The following is a 20,715-nucleotide window of genomic DNA, read 5'->3' on the forward strand; positions in this document are numbered from 1 at the left end:
TTTCTGGATGTTGCAGGACAGAGGCAAGGTGCCAGGCTGCACTGTGAGTGAGGGGGGCGGTGCTGCCCCGAAGGCCCTTGTCTGGAGAGGCCCCCCATTTGGGGCCTGAGTTGCCCAGAACTGTGTTCCCAGAGGGTAAGGGGACCAGGGCCCCCCTCTGGAGACGCAGACACAGCATGGGCTCCTGGCTGCCGGGGGCAGTCCTGCCACCTGGCACTTTGAGGGGCACCCACTGTGTGCCAAGGGCTGGGCCAGGAATCGCACATGCAATCCTCATGGCAGCCCGGGGGAGGTGGCTGAGGCCCAGGGAGGCAGAGCTACATGCTCGAGGTCACAGAACCAGCAGGGGAGGCCAGCTCTCCAGCCAACCCTGCCCCACCGGCCTCTCTCCCTGCAGCCAGACTTTTCTGATGTAACACAGTAAGAGAAGGCCGGTGCTCCTGCCACCCGCGGGTGGGACAGAGCCTTGGAGCAGGTCAGGGGGCTGCCAGCCTCATGGGCCTGACCCTGCCAAGGGCGAGGTTGGGGGGATGGAGGGACATCTCGCCATCTCTGATGAAAATCAGGCACACAGATTCCAGGCTGCACTGTGTGGGGTGAGGAGTGGCCAAGGAAGGTCACCTGGCTTGTCCTGGCCTCGGTGTCCTCATCTGTGAAATGGCCCCAGAAATATACACCAAAGGGCAGCAGCCCAGGGAGCAGGCAGGGGCCCTTCACCGTGTCCCGGGAGCCCAGCGCCAGGCCGGGGCCTGTGCCTCCCAGCTCAGACCCACAAGTTGTTGTGGCCGGCTCTGGTCTCTGCGCTGTTGCTTGGGGGCCCCTGAGGAGTGCCAGGCTGGGGCTGGGGAGCCGCCAGGGCTGCTGCGGGGCCTGGCTTAGCTGGGGGAAGACACTGAGAAACTCGGGGCTACAGAGCCCAACGTGCTGAGTGCATGTGTCCCCACACCTGGAGGGGAGATCGAGGCTTGGAGAGGGAAAGGGCCGGCCCAAGGCCGCACGGGGGCCGGCACAGCGGCACCTCCCCGGCTACGAGGGGCCGCTCCGGTGGGCTCAGGCAGAGGTGGGGCGCAGGCTGCCAGTGGTCAGGAACTCACCTGACCCTCCTTCAGAGGCCAGGGCCAAGCACCAGCCGACCTGTCTGTCCTAGAGGGTCAGCGCGGTAGGGAGCGGGCAGCACCCTGAGGACACGCCCCCCCCCCCCCCCCGCTGACCCCGGCAGGACCAGGCTGGGCAGGGCCTGGCTTTCAGGGGCAGTCTGCTCAGTTGCTCTGCCCCCTGCCCCAGGCAGGGCCTGTCTCTCCCAACCTCTGCAAGCTCCCCCTAGAGCCCAGCCAGCAAAGCCGCCCAGGGACAGGGGGCTGTGTCTGCTGACGGGGGCTCTGACCAGGGCAGGTGGGGGCCTTGGGAACCCCACCCCCCATCCAGGAAGGGAGTGGGCCTACCTCCACCTGTCCGCCCCCCACCCAGCCGGGGCCGTCCTGACACGCAGGCTCCAGACATCCCAGCACCTGTCCAACCCCGTGACCCGCTCCCAAGCAGCACCAGATGCTGCCACTGGGCCCCAGGGGAGGCTACGCTGAGGGGTCTGGGACATGGGGGGCACATGGGGCCCAGCACACCCAATGGCCCCCTGGGTGGTGGGGAGGTCTTGGCCTGAAGCACCAACCACGCAGCAAGATGGATCTGAAACCAGAAAACTCTTTATTGCAAAGGCACAAAAGCGTCACAGCAGAGATGCAATAAATTAGGTGTGGCAGGGGGGGCAGGCGCGGGCCACGCGTCGCACAAACAGGGGCCACGACGTAGGGTCTCTTCTCAATAATTTATATCATGATAAAAGCAGCACAAAAATAAATATTGAAATGAAACTGCTGAGGTGGCCAGAGGCGCGGAAAACCGGTGCTCAGCTTGCACGCGGGGCCCTGCCGCCAGGAAGCGCCAGCGGGCCTGAAGGGCGGGGGACGGGAAATCAGCCTGTTTTCTTAAATAAGAAATCCATATATTAAAACTGTGACAATGACATTTCAACGCTCTGGGAGGAGGAGAAGGAGGAGGAGGAGGAGGGACTGCGCTGGTCTCCCTGGCCTGGCCCAGTCCAGGGAAGGGGCAGCGGGGCCGTGGGATGGGGCGCTGAGAGAACTTGGGGGCGCCTGGCAGGCCCCTAGGCGGGGGAGGGGGGGGGAGGCCCGAGGGAAGCGGTGGGCGGGAGCGGCCAACTTGGGCGAGAAGCCGGCGCAGGGCGACGGCCCTGCCCCGGCCACACCCCACGGCAGCTCTGCTCTGCTTGAGACCGACAGTATCAAACAGCAAGAGAAGGTACGAAATCTGTACGACAAAATGTGTATATAATTTTATATATATATATACTTTTCTCTCTTTTAAATATTCCCATGGTCCTTACTGATATCCAATGTGGATTACCTACCATGGCTCTGGCATCAACAGCTTTTTTACACTTTCACCCTTGGCTCGGAAGGACTGGCGCCCAGACCCCGTGCCTGCCCTCAGGGCACAGAGGGTGGCCAGCAAGGCCGCAGACGCTTTCTGCGGCCCTTGGGGCCCTGTGTCTTCCCCACTCCTCCGGCACACCGGGCGGATGACACCCTGCCCAGGGACTCTGCAGCCGGCTGGGGGTCTTCCTGGACGGTGGGGGGCATGTCGAGAGGAAACCGGGAGCTGGAGCCCAAGGCTGTGAGCCTGTGGTGGAGATCGGGGCTCACAGCCCACCCGGGAGCCAGGACCCCCGCTGGCACCAAGCACCTTCCCAGGAGGGGCGGGAAGGGGGCCTATGCCTGGCCACACGGAGGCCCCAGGGCAGCTCTCGGAAGGGGGCCCCCCCGCAGGGCCTCCGAGGTCCTCAGTGGCTCTGAGCGCCAGAAAGAGCAGGTGAAGGCTCCAGGCGATGATTAAGCACCAGGGTTGCAGAGTGCCCGCGTCCTCTGCCCACAGACCATCCAAGTGCTCCCGGAGGCTGGTCCCTGCCGCCTTCCCAGCCCACTGCCCACTGCCTGCATCACCATCAACCTTCCTTGTCCTGACTCCACGCCTCCCCAGCTCTCCCGTCTCCTCCAGCAGCGGGAACCACGGGCAGCGGGCACTGCCCGGCTCCCAGCCTGAGGCCGCCGCCGACTTCGCACCCACACAGAACATGCCCCCCTCCCGCCTCTCCCTCCCGGGGCTCAGCCTCCCCAGGTCTCCTGATGGAGGGAAACCCAAGGCTCGTGCAACTCTGACTGCACACGTACCTACGGCCCAACCGACCGCCTGTAACCAGCTGCTCCCCGAGACCCCCGTTACTGCTGGTGTGCTGGCGGGCAGCGGGCGCACGCACACGCACGCTCACATGAACACGAGTGTACAGGCACGCACGTGCTCGCCCGTGCACAGCCCCTCCTCCACCCGCTCACTAAGCATGGGTCCCTGGCTGAGGCTGCAGCAGGGTCACGGTGCATCTGGGCAGCACGGTTCCTTCCGGGACACCGGAGTGCGGTCAGGACAGTGAGGGGGTCCTGCCCTGCCTAGGGGGCCGTGCAGGGTGGACTGACGCACCGATGTGTTGACAGGCTGCTCTTGGGAGGAGCGGAGGACAGAGACCCTGCCGTCTGGGCTAGGAACCTTTGGAGGACCCTCCCTCCACACATCCCGACACCCCCAGCACAAGACAGAGCCCTGAGGACAGTCGGGAGAGAGCTGAGGGCCCAGAGGAAGGCGGGGGGTGCGCAGGTGTGGGCGGAAGGCGCACAGCACACGGGTTCTCGGGAACCCACCCTCCATCCGGCCACAGCCGGCGCCCTACAAGGTCCTCGTCCCGACGTGGGCGTCACGGCTGTGCTCCCCACAGCCCCCCGCCCGGACACTAGGAGGCGGCAGAGAAGGGCGCGGAGGTGGAGGAGAGCTCAGCGGACTTGACGATGGTGATGACGCTGGTGGTAGCCACCTTGGTGGGTGTGACGGGGCCACGGGCCACTGTGCGGGCGAAGGTCTGCAGGGCCTCGTACTTGGAGCGCAGGGCGTCCAGCTCCAGCCTCATGCTGCTGTTCTCACGTGCCAGCTTCTCCACCTCCTGCTGCAGCTCCACGCGCTGCCGCTCCAGCTCCTCCTTCTGTGTCACGCGCTTGATGCGGCAGCTGGCGGCGTAGCCGCGGTTCTTGAGTGTGCGCCGGCGCTGCTTCAGGCGCACCACCTCTTCCTTGGTGAGGCCCCGCAGGTGCTGGTTCAGCTCCCGCACCGACATGGACACCAGCTCATCGTCGCTGAGCACCGGGGCGTTCTCGCCCGCCTCCTTCTTGACCTGCGGGGCCACAGCGCTGGGTCAGGAGCCTGGCTGCCCCCTGCAGTCCAGGCTGGCCTGCCCTCCGCCACCAGGGGACGGGCGGTCGCTGTGGGATCCACCGCCACCACGCATGGTGCAGCACGGCGTTCCCCAAGGGGCCACTGGCTACACCTGGCCATGACCTGGTTGCCCAAGCTGCCCTCTGCAACTCTCCAGAGCCCGGTGCGTGACATGGGGCTGATGGCAGCCCATGCCCCCATGCCCCTCAGACCTGTCAGGGTCCAGCCAGGGGCCTTGGAAGGCGCTTAGAGGTGCAGAGCCCACAAATGCACTGAGAGAGCCCCAACTGCAGCCAGCCCCAGCTCTGCTCTGTGACATGGCCAGTCCAAGGACACATGCCAGCCCCAGGAGCTAAGGGCCCAGGGAGGCAGCCTGTGCTGCGGACTGACAGAGCCAGGCCCCGGGAACTGGAGCGCCCTGCCCACGTGCATCCCACCAGGGCTCTGCGGGACCAGAGGCCACACTGCCCACACCTGGGAGCACAGCCTGGCCGGCACGCGTCCCCCCACCCCACCCTCTGGACGTCAGAGCGTCTCCAGAGGCCACAGCCCCTGGCTCTGTCACCACTTCTCCTAGAGACACCTCCTCTAGCCAGCAGCCCCCTCCCCACTCCTGGTGACAAGCTTCCTTCCTCACACTCTGAGGGCGGCTCTGGGGCAAGGGCGCCTGGGCCGGAAGGGGTCCCTCCCGGGTGGTCTGCCCGCCCCACCCCGCTTACCTTCAACGCCTTGTTCGCTTTGGGATTAGTCGTCATAACCTGGGCACAGTCACCTGGACAGAACGGCTTGGAAATGGTGACTAGAAATTACAAAGCACAAAAACGAGCCTGGTTAGGTCCTGGCTGGGTACAGGGCAAGCTGCTGTCACAAGTGACCCAAGGCAGGGACGTTCCCCCGCAGAGCTGCTCCGAGGAGGCTCACCTCCCCATGCCACGTTGTGTAGCCAGCACCCCGAAAGCTAGGGCACCTGGATGGGCCTGAATCTCTGCCAAGGGGGCCCAGGGGATGCCCGGCCACACCCTGGACTCCAGTATCGGCCGGCGGAGCGGCCTGGTCACCCTGGTCTGGTGCCCAGCAGCCACACAGCTGTCCTCCGCCCGCCAGGCCAGGCCCCAAGGACCAGCGCCCTGGGCTGCCACTGGGCATGAGCAGCTGTTGCTTCCTGTTCTGACTCTCACCCTGAGCTCAGACGTGTGCACCTGTGAGGGACAGGATGCCACGTTCCAGGGCACAGCCCCCTCCCGAGAGTGGCCACACCTAGCCCCCGGTGCCACTGGCCCCAGGGACAGCACCTGCCCTGGCCAGACCCCATCACTCTGGGCCCACCTGGCTCCCAGACAGGAAAGTGCCCGTTGGGGAGCCCCTGCCTTGCTGAGCTCACCTCGATGACAGGCGGGGGAGCCAGGCCCCACCCTCCCCAGCAGACCTACCTCGGCCAAGGGCACTGCAGCTGTGACATCACTGCCTCCACCTCGGCTGCCCCACAGCCATGACCTGAGGCCCAGAGGGTGGGCGGGGGATCCCTGCGCCAGCCAGCCAGCCCGCCCAGGACACGGGAGGTGGGAGCCGCAGCCTCTGGAGCTCACCGACCGTCTGGCGGGAGCTGTCCCCGCCACCCGCCAGCCCCCGCCGCCCGCCCTTCTCATTTTCGCGTCTGCATTGTGTCACACATTCTAATCATTCACGAAAAAGCCAGCCAAAGCATCCCAAGCATGATTCCCCTCTGATAGTTGCCATGGCGACCTTGGGAAGTAGCCAACCCCTGATGGTCGTCATGGAAACAGAGAAGCCCACAGCAACAATGGCTTCGGGCAGGCTGGGCAGACAGCAGGCTGTGGGGCAGTGAGCAGGCCCCTGTGCCCGCAGCCAGGGAAGGGACAGAGGAGAACGGGCCTCAGACTCCCGGGTGCATTGTGTGGCTGGCGTACAGAGCGAGGCCTGCTCACCACGTTCCAAATGCCAGACGGGGTGAACTGAGCAGAGAAACATCCAAGGAAGGGTCTCAGGCCAGAGACGGAGCCCTGGCAAAGCCTCCAACTCAGGGGTGTTGGAGACCTGGGTGGGAGCAGTCTTCACCTGCAGCCCCAGGACCCTCACCCACAGCCCACCCACCCTTCTCCACCGAAGGCTGCAGATTCCGAGGGTACCAGTACCCAGGCCTGTGGACCCCCAGCCCTCTTGGCAACACAGCCGCTCTCCCTCCCGGGCGCTGGTGTGGGAGCACAGGGCGGCAGTGGGGCTGGACAGCCTCCAGGAGACCCAGGCCCCCCCACCCCTTGCGTGGTCACACATATGCCTGGAACAAGCGCGCAGCAGCCAGGGGCCACCCTGCAGGGAGGTAAGAGATGCTTCCTCACCATGGCTTGACCCCTAGCATCGGGGGAGCCCAAACGAGTGCCCTCCAGGCCTGGCCCAACCCCGACGTGGAGGTCAAAGCTGGGCTGGAGAAGCCACCGGGAGGGAGGGCCATGAGAAACTTCTCCACGTCGAGCGAGGAGGGGCTGCTATCACTCCCAGCAGCCAGGGCATAGCTGCGCGGTGAGTCACCAGCTGTTTACAGAGCTGGGCTCACATTCCCACAGACCAAGGCCCCGCCCACCCAGTGGACCAGCCCCCACCCGATGGGAACCAGAGGGCAAAGGAGGGGCCTCCACTGACTCCAGCAGACCCTCACTGATGGATGCACTGGCCTGCCAGGGCCCGGGGCACATTAAGGGCAGGGACGCCTCCCCTGGGGACGAGCCCGCCCTGGCGTGGCGTGGTGGGGCGCCCAGGCGCCAGGCTGCACACAGGACTGGGCCTCAGCCCTCCACAGGCCCGGGCCCCTGCCCTCAGCGCAGGCCCCAGGAGGATCAGGGGTCCTCACCCACCAGGTCAAAGTCGCCTGGGCAGACCCTCTGGCCATGTCCCCCACCTGGGCTCCTGGGGCCCAGGACCACGGGCCAGGAGTCTGGGGGAGACGGGAAAGAGCAGCCCAACCAGGTCCATCTGGGCCTGACCTCAGGGAGCGTCCCCTGAGATCTCAGACCTTCTGTCTCAGTGGACGGTTCCAGCACTGAAGGCGAGAGTGCCGTAACCGCAGAGCCGGGCTGAGCGGCAGCAGCGTCTCGAGATCAGGCAGACCCCCTCTGCGTGGGGCTTCTCTTCTCTCCTGAGAAACAGGGAATGGGAACAAGGGCGCCACTGCTGTCAGCCCCCAGAGGGCCTCGGCTGGGCAGAGAAGGTGGCCCCAGGCGAGACTCCGGCCCGGGTGGGGGCTCCACTCTCAACCTCCAGGGCTTGGGACCCTGGCACTCCTTCCACTGAACCAGAGAGCCCGAGGGAAGGTGGGGAGGTCCCAGGCAGAAGCAGACACTGTCCCCAGGCCCTGCTCATCTACAGACGCCCTGCCGCAGGCGATCAGACCTCAGCAGCCGCCCCGCTCAGGGGCCTGCTCTACTGGAAAGTCGCCCGCGGGCCGGGGCAGAGAGCCCGGCTGCTGTGAGCTCAGGACGCAGAAGGGGCGGCCCCGCTACTTACTTCCACCTGAAATACCCGGAACGCATGTAGGCTTGACCTCAAGTCACCCCAAACTTCAGAAAAACGACGATTTGATTTCGGAAAGATGTTCAGTGAAGAGTTTCTAGGTATGAAGGAGAGTCTGCGGAACAACCGATTTTGAAACGACTGCCCCGAAGAGTCTGTAAACCACAGGGCGTGAGGCAATCCCAGGCCAGCAGCGCTCACGTTGGGAGGACAGCTCTCTAAGGCTCGGCCGAAACCCAGCTGGGGTCAGAGGCCAGCCTGGCACCGTCAGGGTCAGGCCAGGCTGGGGCACCCCGGGCAGCCAGCTTCCCCTCCCACCTGGGTGCACCCTCCTCGATCCGGCTCTGCTGCACCAGTGACCGGTAGCCCCACACCCCTTCCCAGCAGCCTCACGCGAGGACACCTGGGCATCCTGTCCCGGCCGTCGACCATCAGAGCCTGGAAGCACCACGTGCAGGGGGCCTGCGCCCACAGGTTTGTCTGGGTGAAGTGACCCAAGGGGCCCAGTGGCCTGCGAGCCCGGGCGGCAGGGCTGCCCTCTCGCTCGCCCCGCTCCCTGCCCGGAAGGAGCCGCTGCTCGGAGAGCTGGACACCAGCACCTCCAATCTGGAACGACTGTCTTCCCAACTGGAGACGTTGGTTTCCAACCCCAAACCAGGAACTTCATTCTGACGTACAGCTGAGCAAGGTGAACACGGAAGATCACTTCCTCTCTAAGAAAAGGACACCGTGGCAGCCCAGACAGAGGCAGCTCCCGCAACCGCAGAGTTTGGTGTGAGTTTGGGAGCCAGGGCATCCCCCATCCGCTGCCGCACCCGTAAGGGCCAGGGCAGGTGCCCTCCAGCAGGCAGGGGAGCCGGGACCGCGGACCCCTCCGCTCACTTTTCACCTTCCCACCCTCACAAGCACCTGGTGCTCAGCGGCCGCTGTGACCCAGCTCGGGGCCAGCTCACTGCCCTGGCCGGCCCGGCATGCTCTGGCCCTCGCTGGGCTGGGCCAGGGTTCAGGGCCCGTGGGACGTTTTCTCCATCAAGGAACCAGGTGGCTGACGGAGTAATGATCCAACCCAAACAGTGCCAGGTTTAAGTTACCCAGGAGCAAAGGAGGCTTTCAAGCTTCAGGCTCTTGCCTGCTAGCCTAGCCCTGAGCCTGAGCGGGAGATGCTGCCTCCGACGCCTGGCGGAACAGGTGTAGGGTGGGGCAGCTGCTGCTCCCCGCCGGCCCCTCTCAGCCCAGTGAAGGTGGACAGAGCGTCCCTCCCATTCCCAGGCCTCGAGAACATCAGATCTGGGGGTTGGGGGAGGACGAAGGGCAGGGGTCCAGCCTGGAGGTGCAGGTTCCCACTGTTGCAGCAGAGCAGCAAACCCCAAAGCCAGAGCCACCACGATGCAGCTGCCTCTGCTCTAGGGCCTCTCGCCAGGGACCCAGGGGCCAGGGACCCAAAGGCAAGCGCCCCTCTGGCTGGCCGCACAGCAGGCGCCTGTCTGACAAACAAGCACACGTCGACAAGCTGAAGACAGGTCCCAGAACCAGGAGTGCTCCCACTGCTCTGCCCACCTCCCGACCAGGCGCTGACAGCCCACCCCAGCTCCCCTATACTGGGGGACACCCCGCCAGCTCAGCCCTCACCCAGCCTGCAGGCCGGCCCTGGCTGGCCGCCCTTCGGCAAGACATGACTGTCTGCCCGGCTGGGAGGACGTCTGGTCACCTTGCACTTGCAGTCTGAGGAAGCTGTGTCATCCTGGCTACGTCCAGAGGTGACTCAGGCAGCTGCCAAGCTGACAGCAGGCTGAACGCCACCCCACCCCCGCCACACCCTGACCACCCTTGGGTCCTACCACCCAGCTTCGGGCTGGCCCTCTGCTCCTCTCGCTCCGCCCCTGGGGGTCCTCCTCAGGGTTCTGTGCACTCCGGGGCTCCAACCAGCCCCACCTCCCTGTCCAGTCAGGAAAACCTGAGTCTGCAGGGGCCCCAGAGATGCGCCCTCCCCACACCTGCCCGCCTCCCGTGCCCCTAGCTTGGCTGACGGCCCTCCCGCCTGGCCTCTCCCTCCGCGCCCATGAGCCACCTCAGCCTGAGTCCCCTGCAGGTGCCCCAGACCTACAGCACCACCTCGGCCAGGACCCCCGCATCTCTGTTCCTCAAATGCAGCCCCCTCCGCCAAGCAAGCAGAGGGAGCCCCCCACTCTCCTGGCCACCTGTTGCCAGGCCAGGCCTCTACTCCTAGCTTCTGCAAGTCCCCCCACCTGGGTCAGGCACCCTCACTCTTCTCCAGCTATCCCCTGCTCTCCTCTCCCCCAACCCCTGCTTCACCGGAAAGCCCCCCATATGCCCGCCCTGTGGCGGGCCGGGGGCGCCCTCCTGAGCACACAAGGGCAGAGCCCAAGACCTGGCCCTGGCCTTCCTGTCTCCCTCACTCGATGGGGAGCAGGGGCCTTTCTTACCTACACCTGCTCCCCCCAACTCCTGACTGCATACGCAGATGTATTAGCACTGTGCCTGCAGGGGTCTCCCAACTCCTCTCGGCCCCCCAGCCTAAGGCCCCAAGACAGCACAGAAAAGCCGGTGGGGCGCTGGGCCAGCGCCGGATCTGGGACCCCACCCCACAGGCAGGTGAGGAGCTCAGGGCTCAGTTTCCTCCTGTAAAATGGGGTGTGTGTGCACGTGAGCCCAGACTGTGAGGTTCATTTCTACCTGCTCTAAAATCCTAGGATTTTAAGATGACACTTTCAATTTCCTGAAACGGTAAGAAAGAGGAAACATGACGAGTCCGCGACTTATAAAAAGCAAAAGTAAACACCGGAGCAATGCAGCTCCCATTAGCAGAGCACAGGGGGGCGGGGAGCAGAGGGGAGGGTGAGTCACTGTTTACTGCTCCGAGGCGCAGCTACCAGAGGACGCTCCCCGCTGGCCGGGGCTCTATTTCCCGTGTGGACTGGACCCTAAATCCAGAAAGTCCACTCCAGAAACCTTTAGACTCGGGAACAGCCCGGACACGGGCAGGAACTCCAGGCTGCCCGGGCTGTAAACAAACTCTCCGGCTGCGGCAGAGCCCGACAGTGAAAGCACGTCGCGCGCGGACAAAGAAGGGCCGGAAAAGGACTGCACTCGGGGCAGCCTCTGCCTGGGCGCTGGAGAAAGGGCTGGAACGCCGCGAGCCCGGAGCTGACTTCCCCAAGTAGCCTCGATTCAGCTCCCATTTTTAGCAACCACCTTGAAAGGGAGTGACGCTGGACTTGGAACCTGTCCCTTCAAGTCCAGCTCTGCCCCAGCACTCCAGGGAAGAGCCTCGCTTTGTGTTTCTGAGTTAATAAATGATTTATTTTGGAGTAACCAGAGGTCCAGCTTTAAGTTATAAAAGCAGACACCCTCTACAGAGCTTAACTAAAACATCCCTGCTGCCCCCAGGGAGGGAAGTTCTCAGAACGGTGTCAACTATCCACAGTGCAACAGGTGGCAGGTGCGCCCCACCCACTGCACAGCCCACTTTCTGCGGCCCAGACCCTCCCACCTGCTTAGACCAATGCTTTTTAAAAAGCGCCATCCCCCCGAAAACACGAGACTTGGAGACTGGGCTCCAGAGCCAGAACACAGCTGTCCTTCACCAAGATACCTGTGCAGCAACTGCTATGACAGCCAGATCTCATCGTTGCCGACCAAGGTGGTGGGGGGGGCAGACAGGCCGCCGAGCCAGGCTGAGGGCGCCCACTGATAGGCCACGACATGCTGCTGTGGGCACCCAAGGGCTGAGCTCCCCCCCCCCCCCCGGCCAGGGGCGTGGCAAGAGGGGCTGAGTGCTGATCAAGTGCTGAATGAATTGGTGATGGAAGATCCTGTTTCTGCCTTGGCTACAAGGGCTGTGTGGGAGGTAAACAGAGCGTAATCATTAACACCAGACAGAGCAGGGAACTTCCAGCTACCCAACACCGAGCTGCTCCAGGCCCGCAGGCAGAACGGGGCAAGTGCTGCTCTGCGAAGGCCTCCACCACACGTGCTGAGTGAGAACACTACTACGGAGACGGACACGGACACGGAGGCGGAGGGCAAGGCGATCTGCTTTTCTAAGGCAGACCCTGGCCAGAGCCCAACACGTCCCATGCCCTCCCGGGTTCCCGAGAAGGTGTGTGGAAGCAGGCAGACTGACAAACCGTCTGTTTCCTCAACTCGGCAGAAGCCCAGCAGAACCCGCAAGTGGGGCTGGAAAGGACGGAGACCCCCACACTCACACACCAGAAAGATGAGACGCGGGCCCTGGGTTCGGGAAGTGACGCGGTCGCCGTCCCCTCCCCACCCCAAGCTTCCACACCGAGGCCTCCCTCCGGGGAACCCTGGCAAGTCAGCTGCTCAGAAAGTGAGCGGGCCGGCGCGGCCCCTCCTCCTCGCCCCCCGCACCCTCGGAGCGCCTGGGACCCGGGCGCGGGCGGCGCGGGGCCCGGCCTGAGGGCTGCCGGGGTGGGACCGCGCGGCCCAGCCGGGCAGCGCCCAGGTGAGCGAGGCCGAGTGGGCCTGCGCCACCACGCGCTCCCCTGCACGTGGCCCTCCGCTTCGCCCCGGCTTCCCCCCGGAGCGCATCTCCGGAGCCTAAAGGCAGGACAGGTGGGGCGGGCCGGGCAGGGGCGCCGGGCCCGCCCGAACGCCCGCGCTCCCCACCCGACCCGACCCTCGGCCCTCCCGACGCCGGGCGGGGGTCGCGGCTGCGCTCCCCCGCTCCAGAAAGATGGCCCTCAGCCCGCGCGGCGCGCTCGGGGAGGGACACCTGACGGCAGGTGCGCGGGCCGGGCCGGAGTCCCGCGGGCCGGCCCAACTTCGCCGCGGGTCCGAGGCGTGACTCAGCGGCGGGCGGCCCCTGCCCGGGCCCCCGGCCCCCCGGCCCCCGGCCCCGCCCCGCCGGGCCGCTCCTCACCTGGCGTCGCGCGGGGGGCGCGGGCGCGCGGCGGCTCCTCACGGGCACGCGCTCTCCTCGCGCTCGCACTCACTCTCGCGCTCCCCTTCGGCCGCCGCCTCCGCCGCGCGCTCGGGCTCCGACTTCGCGAAGAACAACAAGTCCCCCCCGCCGCCCGCCGCCAGCGCGCCCGCCCGGCTCCCCAGCATCTGACACCGCTTCCGGGATCGGCGTCGGCGCGCGTCACGCCGCCCCGCCCACCGCGCGCGCCGCCCCGCCCACCCGCCGCCGCGCGCCGCCCCGCCCACCACCGGCCCCGCCCCCGCCCCGAGGCTCCGCCCCCGCGCCCACCTGTGCGGGGCTAGCAGGCTGCACCCTGGACCTCAAGTGTGATGGGCGCCGCGTGGTGTTGGGCCCCGCGTGCGCTGCTCCCCGCACGTGGCGGCAGTCGTCCCCATACGTCGAACCGAGCCGGAGCACCCCCACTTCCCCCTCGAGCCGGCCCTCTCCGGGCTCCTGCCTGGACCCCGTATTCGTATTCTCAGACTCACCAGAGCCCTCGGAGACCCCGCCGTCCCAGCCAGAGCCCCCGTCTGGGGAGGGCCGCGTGGTTGTATCACGAGAGGCGATGTGTCCAGGGGCACATACACTTCCCTGTCTGCTGGGTAGGCTCGCCCCACAAATGAGGAAAGGGCGCCTGGCGTCCCCTCCTGACAGACACCCCTATCTGTCTCTTGATTTCCCGGGTCTTTTTGGCCAAGAAATGGGTAAAGAGAACCATTTCTCTTCTATTAGAAAGGCAACAATCTAAAACAGTGACAAATGGCTTCAACCCACAGCATGAGTGTTGAGGGGCTCCAAGACCCGCCCCCAATCCCAGCCCTGCTGGGGAATGGACCTAAGGCCCAGCGGATGGCTGCCTTTGGGAAACAGATCAAGCAGAGGCAGGCCCAGGACGCTGGTCAGGGCTGGCCCAGGAGAGCAGAGCCTCCTCCGGGCACAGATGGAGAACAGAGCTGGAGAGGTGACCTGTCCAGGCACACGGCCCGGCCCACTCCGCGCTCCCCGGCACTTGGATGGGAGGCCAAGCCCCTTGATGGTGCCTGGATGCCTCTCAGACATGATGCTCTGCCTCAAGGAGGCTGCACGTCTGAATATACAGCAGGGGAAATTCGTGGAGGGTCTGGGAGAGACGCAGGCCTCCCATGGGCACAGCTGCACCTGCCCAGGGGTGTTCACAGGTCTCGGGCGCCCTGGGGGGTGTATCCTGGGAACCAAATGAGAGAAGGTACGGAGGAGTTTGCCGGGCTTCTGTTTGTAGCTGGCACCCCAACGTGGCTCCCCGTAGCTTCTGGCTCCAATGGACGTGGGCTTCCTCCTGAGCGACCCTGCTCTTCTTGAGAGCCCTCGCCCTGTGGGACAACCAGGGACGGGGCTGCCTGCTGACGCTGCAGCGGGAACAGCTGCCAGTAAACAATGAGCAGCGGCGGCGGCGGCCCTTCTCTCCAGGATGTTTTCAGAGTGGACTCCTGGCCGGGGTTTGAAAGGTGCTTCCCCTTTCTCTAAGCCAACGCCCTCTGTCCTCAGATGCAGAGGTCCCGCTGCCAGTCTGCGGCCCTCTCGGCAGGACAGCACAGTGGTCAGGACAGCTTCCTTTCTCCTCAGTGTCCTCGTGTCCCCAGCTTGACTGCAGGCTCTTCAGATTAACCTCCAGTAACCTTTAAGAGCGTTGTCTAAATGCTCTCATTAACTCCATGAAAGCAGGACCTTGCGAGGGTTCATGTCATTTCACCTCTCTGAGCCTTAGTTTCCTCAGCTTTAAAATGGGCTTGAAGGGGAGAGTACAGCACAGGGTTAGAGTGCATGACTGGCACGCACAAGGTCCTGGGTTCAAGCCCCAGGACCTCCATTAAAATGACAATAATGAATCTAATTACCTCCCCCCAAATAAAAAATAAAAGTTTTTAAATGAGCTTGACAAAATAGGATGAAGATGGGCTTCCATGGGGGGAAGTAATTAGGTTGGTTGGTTTGTTTGTCATATCTATCTATCTATTTACCTATTTGGACAGAGGCGCTGGGGGTTGAACCGAGGGCTGCGTGTGCGCCGCTGGCCGCATCCTCTTCCCTCAAAGTGGGCTTTTTAATCAGTGATACTGAGACAACATGAGAACCATTTAGAAAAAAGACCACGTTGGGCCCACAGTTTATCTGGACGGCACCCCAGTACTGTACACTTCAAATGGATCAAAGATTCAACATTTTTAAAAAGAAACCATGAAATGATGATGAAGATCTGGAAAGGGATGGCCTTGGCTCACAACAACGTGAATGTACTTAATGCCCCTGAACTGAAACACTGAAAATGGTTAAAATGGTGAATTTCATGTTATGTATAGATTCCCACAATAAAAAAGATAAGATTAAAAAACATTTAAATGTTGAAGAATACTTGCGTAACGTCCTTTAAAACTTTGGAGTGGGAAAAGGTTTTTCTAGGCATGATTAAAAATCCAGACACATAAAAGCAATTTAAGGCAAAAATCACTGTAAGCAGAGAACACGAAGTACACACTAGGACTATTTTTCTAACATACAGAGGGCTCCTAGAAATGGAAAAGGAAAAGCCAATTAGAAAGTAGCAGAGAGTGCAGAAAAAGACACTCAATGACAAACGCAGGAAAACACGTCCATCATAGGAGAAAACACACGTTAAGATGGCGCTGCAACACCACTTCACATGCCAAAATCCAAAACCACCACTCAGTCTGATGGCCAGACTTGGGGGACAGGCTGTGGAGCGCACGGCTGGTGGGGGTGCAGGAGGAGCACCTGGAGGCTCCTTCTGTACTTAACTTGGATTTTGCTTGTCCTCAGACCCAGCCGTCCCACTTCTAGAAATGTGTGCCATGGACGCGCCTGGTCACGTGTGAAATTGGGGGTGCCAAGCTCATTCTTGTGTCATCGGCTATAACAACAGAAGAAAGGGAACCACCAAGATGTCATAATTAAGGGAACAACTAAATAAACTGTGGATCGCCTGTTTGACGGAGTACCACACAGCCATGAAAAGGGAGTGTGGAAGTTCCCCGTGTCCTGATCTGGAAGACTTCGGAGTCTGTTGTAAACGAAAAATCAAGGTACAAGCCTGGGGTATGATGTGCGACCTCAGGGTTAGGGAGTAAGGGAGATAAATATGTTACAGAGGCAGCCATGTGCATCTTTAGGTTCCATGTCCTCAGATTTAACCAACCTCAGGTTGAAAACAGTTGGGGGAAAAAATTCCGGAAAATTCCAAAAAAGCAAAACTTGAGTTTGCAACGTATCAGCAATGATTTGCATGGCAATTACAGGTTAGTATGTGTTATAAATAGTCTAGCGATGATTTAAAGTACGTTGTGCAGGTGACATGCAAACACTGCTGTTTTATGTAAGGGACTCGAGCAGCCTCAGATGTTGGTGTCCGCAGAGGGCAGGCGGCTGTGTTTGTGTTTGTACCAGCAGGAGGAAGGTGGAGAGGATACAGGAAGCTAAAGAAAGGGGTGCCTTTGGTGGTCAGGGGTGGGTGGGGCGGGACCAGACACGAGATTTCCCCGTCAGACTCTTTATGCCGTTTCACCCGTCAGCCCTTGTAATGTATTAGCTGTTCAAGACTATAAAATCAAATTAAAAATGAAATAAAGTGAAGGAGCCTCTGCTGACCTCACAGGACTCTCATGACGGTTCACTGTCTAAATGGCCACGAAGACCTTCTCACAGCGCCGGGTTCCTGGTTGGCCTTGATAAATGGTCCTTTTTTGAAGGCTTTATGACAGAGGCAGCGCTGGTTCCCCAGATAAACTGCTCCTCTTTGCCCTGGGAAGAGGCTTGTGACCATCGGGGCTGCCAGCCTAGGGTGAACAGGACCTGCCCTATCGCCCAGCTGGGCAAGGCTGGTTCTTGGGGAGGAGCCTGGGTCCCCCCTCCCCCTTGGAGGGTCCACCCTGCCCCTCCCTCCTTCCTGCCAGTCGGAGGAAAGGAATGCCAGAGGGCAGACTCAGGTGGCTCTGGCCAAGGTCCAGGGAAAGGGAGGGACACTGATGCCCCTGAGAGTAGTCACTCTGCAGGGAAGGGGCAGTGTTCTCCCTGAAGGGGCCCCCAGCCGTCACTACCCCTACGCATCCTCACAACTGCCCCCAGGGCCCCTGACCCCAGAAGTGGGGGTGGGACCTGGGATGAGCTGGACCATGAGGACATCCTGCTGTGCGCCCCCCACCATGGCAGCCAAGTGGGGCTCTCTGGGAGCTGAAGGGCTGGGACTGGCACCCACGCCCTGTAAAGGGGCAGCCTTTGCAGGGGGGGTGTTTGCTGACCTGAGAGCAAATGGCTCATGCATCTTAGCACAGCTGGCAGCGTTGAGCGCTGCCCTTCCCGCGTCCACGCCGGCCATGGCTGTCCTTTGAGATGAGGGACGTGGAGGGTCGGGGAGGAGGGACACTTGTCCAAGGTGGTGCGCGCCTGGCTGTGCAGGGCCAGGCCCAAGCCTCGGCCCCTGAGAGTGTTGCTGGCGCACCTGCTCTCAGGGCCCGGCTGGGCTGGAGCAGTCCCTCAGGAAAGCTTCTCTGGGCCAAGGGCCCTCCTGGGAGTGTGCATGGTCCACCCCAGAAGTTGGAGGGAGACAAGCAGACAGAGGCCCCCAGCCACTGCCCCCACCCCTACAGGCTGGTCCTCCACCAGGAAGCAGTGAAGGTAGTGCAGGGGGCTATGGGGAGTGGCTGGGAGCCTCTGTCCCCAAGGGGTTTCCGGGGTGAAGGAGGCGGTCAGCTCAGCTGGGAGAAAAGCAAGTCTGGAAACTCTCAGTCTTGAACCAGTCCTTTCCTCCTCCAGCGCAGGGACAGGGCTCCTTGCGTCTCACATATGGCTGGGGGGCGGGGGATGGGGGGCAGAGAGGCCCTGGAGAGGGAGGAAGCAGGAGTTCAGCTTCCAGATGCTCCCCTGCCATCCATTGGCTTTGCGGCCATCCCTGAGTCTGGCTCCATGTCCCTAAACTGGGCGTAGGGTTGACTCAGGACCCAGCTGAGGGAGCTCACTGTAACATGCAGTGTCCCCAAGTGAGGGACTCCCGTGACGATGATGACAACGCTTATACATGCATGTGTTATTAAGTAACAAGGCCAGTTTCCATTCACAACTTGAAAACAATTCTGTCAAGGTTCCTTCACCCCCAGTCCCCAGCCCGACTGCCTCTCCGTGTTCACTGGGCAACAGCCGTGCCCTCTGCACAGCGCCCCCTGGGGGAGGTCCCTGCTGATACTTGCAACCCATCAGCTGCCAGCGGACCAGTTGGGGAGGGCACATGGGCTGTCCTCGCCGCGCCCAGGCCTGCAGCCACTGCCCCAACCCGGCACTGCACCCGCGGGTTACACAGACACAACAGGAGAGCTGGGCCCCGTGTTCTGGGGCGGGGGGCACTTGAGACCCAGGTAGTGGCAAACCCGCTTGCTCATGGCCACCGGTGTCTCACTGAACTCTCTCATCCCTGTGTCTGACGGCCTGTGACCCAAACCTGTGAATGACAAAGGAGAGGGCCAGCGGTGACCACAGCTCTGAGATGTCCTTTGCACCCTGGACACCTTGCCACGTGCCCCTGGGGCAGGACAGCCACATGCTGCGTACCCCCCTCCACCCCGGGAAACAGGCCTTCATTCTGCAAATAAACCCGCCATTTGTGCCTGCGGGACTTGGAGACCCTGCCAGCAGTGGTTCTCACCCCGGGGACACTCGGCAAGAAGACTGGAGACACTTTTGCGCTCTTGGTTGTCACGGCTTGGGCGGGATTAGGACCGTTGTCAGCAGTCTGTCTCTTGGTAATTACACTTGACTTTCGGATCCAAACAAAAAGAAGAAAATTTTTTTCCCAAGTTGTGTCTTTCCCTCTGGAATTGTAGTGAACACAGTACTGGTACCTGTTTACGCTGCGATGTGGGTTTTGTTACAGAGGCTCTCTCCCTTGTTAAGCTGATGACGCCTCGTGAGTGTGTGTGTGATCTGCGAGAAACCCCTGCGGTTCAACCCGCTGATGCTGTCTGTCTGTTGAAGAATAAACTTTGAATGGTCCCTCCCCTCAGCCTTGCTAGTGGCATCTGGAGGATGAAGGCCAAGGATGCCGCTAAATGCCCCCCGGCACCCAGGACGGCCCCGCAGCAAAGAATTATCCCATCAGAAACGCAAATGGTGCTGTGGCTCAGACACGGCCCGGGGAAGTTCAAGCCGCGGTGTGGCGGCCATGTCTGCCCCCGCCCCTGCAGCAGCAGGGATATCAGTCACTGCATGTTTTGAGTCTTTCTCTGCCCCAGATGCCAGGTGAGGTCCTTAGCTGTGCCCATTAGACTCCTCTGAAGGACCCGCAGGTTAGCTCTGTCACCTCCAAGCTAAGGAGGACCCAGCACCAAGACAGCACTGGGGTGTCTGCATGCAGTGAAACTGGGTTCAAGTGAAAGGCCTGTGCAGAGGTATTCATTCTGGCCTTATTTGTAATCTCCCCAAACCGAGACAACCCACGTGTCCGCCAACTGGCAGGTAGAGCTGGTTCCCGGACGCTGTGATTGGCAGCAGGCCAATTGCCAAAGCCTGGTTTCACGACGGTGGTGCGCTGTGTTTCCAGAGACGGCGGGGACAAGGCCTTCCACCAACAAGCAGAGTGTGTAACCTGGCCAGGCCTTGGTGACAGCCTAGGCCAACAGAGGGCGGAGGAAGAGACATTCCGTGCGGTCAGGGTTAGGCCATGAGACGAACTGTTTGGTTTTTCCAAATGCCAACCAGCCCTCCGGGTCTCCGGCCCCAGCTGGGTGTCCTGCGATTCAACCAGTTCTGCCCCTAGCTCCCAGAGCCAGCGCACAGGTGAGGGCTTCGGCCCCCGAGGTCGCCCCCCAGGCTCGCTCCAAGTCCCAGGTCCCCAGGCTAACCACACTTCTACTGGCCGACTACAAGTTGGGGAGTTCCCTTGACCCCTACCGCAGGTTCAACAAGCCACCATGACAGAGCAAAGCGCAGAACTCGGGAAGGCATCGTCCCCCGGAGGACGGTTGCATCGTAGAGGCTGCAGCTCCAGAACCGCCCTTCGGAAGGGAGGCTGAGGGTGAGGTGTCGGCAGAGGAGGGGCGGGGGCTGCAGAGCATCACGCCGTCTCCCCACATGGACATGCTCACCAGCCCGGAAGCTCTCAGAACTTATCCCTTGAGACTTTTCATCAGTCACTACGCAGGCACTTGTGATTCAGTCACTGGCCACTGACGATTGGGCTCAGTCTACAGGTGCCCCCCCACGGAGCCCTGAGTGGGCGGGTGGGGTGCAGTCTCTCATCGTGTGGTTGGTTCCTCTGGTGACCCGGCCCCTCAGCCTGGAGCTGTCTGGGCCCCAGCCGCTGCCCTGAGTCACCTGTTAGCATAAACTCAGGTGTGGTTGAAAGGGGCTTGTTGTTGGGGGAGGGTACTGCTCAGGGGAAGAGCCCGCCTTAGCACGCATGGGGTCCTGGGTTCAATCCCAGTACCTCCTTTAAAAAAAACAGTTAAAAAACAATGTAAAAAAAAAAAAGGCTTCTTGGGAATAACAAGACACCGCTATCCATCAGGAAGCGCCAAGGGCTCTGGGAGCTCTGTGCCGGGAACCCCGGACGGACTGTCGGCCACGGAGAGCCAAGCACAGAGGACCAAACCCTGCTTTATTTTTTTATTTAAAAACCTTGCAAGTGTTTTAATTGATGTGTAGTTGATTGACTATGCTGTGTTAGTTGCTGGTGTCCAGCACAGCGGTGCATGAGTCCCTCTCACCGTGTCGTGTGGAGCAGCAGTGTGGCTCCAGCCCAGCTGTGTCCCTGCGGCTCCTGACCTGGGCACGTGGGGCCATGCCGTGAGGGAGCTCGTGCCACGTCCCAGTGTCCCTGCCGAGGGCCCAGCCCACGCAGCACTGAGCACAGCGGGCCACGCGGATGCCCCCCA

General features: G+C 62.2%; 1 protein-coding gene across 1 annotated transcript; it reads right to left on the reverse strand.

The window, feature by feature from the left end:
- Positions 1-1,682: 1,682 nt before the first annotated feature.
- Positions 1,683-12,965, reverse strand: MAFK (MAF bZIP transcription factor K). Its single transcript, XM_072943464.1, has 3 exons — positions 12,761-12,965; positions 5,052-5,131; positions 1,683-4,291 (listed from the first exon to the last, which is right to left on the reverse strand). Exons 2-3 carry the CDS (start codon positions 5,085-5,087, stop codon positions 3,857-3,859), a joined length of 471 nt encoding a protein of 156 aa, XP_072799565.1. The 5' UTR covers positions 5,088-5,131; positions 12,761-12,965; the 3' UTR covers positions 1,683-3,856.
- Between the last annotated feature and the right edge of the window lie 7,750 nt (positions 12,966-20,715).

Source organism: Vicugna pacos, chromosome 18 (assembly GCF_048564905.1).
Source record: "Vicugna pacos chromosome 18, VicPac4, whole genome shotgun sequence".
Lineage (NCBI taxonomy): Eukaryota > Metazoa > Chordata > Mammalia > Artiodactyla > Camelidae > Vicugna > Vicugna pacos.

Excerpts from the sequence above, each read along its gene's own strand:
- MAFK (XM_072943464.1), bottom strand. The coding sequence starts at position 5,087 with ATGACGACTAATCCCAAAGCGAACAAGGCGTTGAAG. Across the intron at positions 4,292-5,051 it reads AAGCGAACAAGGCGTTGAAG|GTCAAGAAGGAGGCGGGCGA; the intron begins GTAAGCGGGGTG and ends GTGGCCCCGCAG.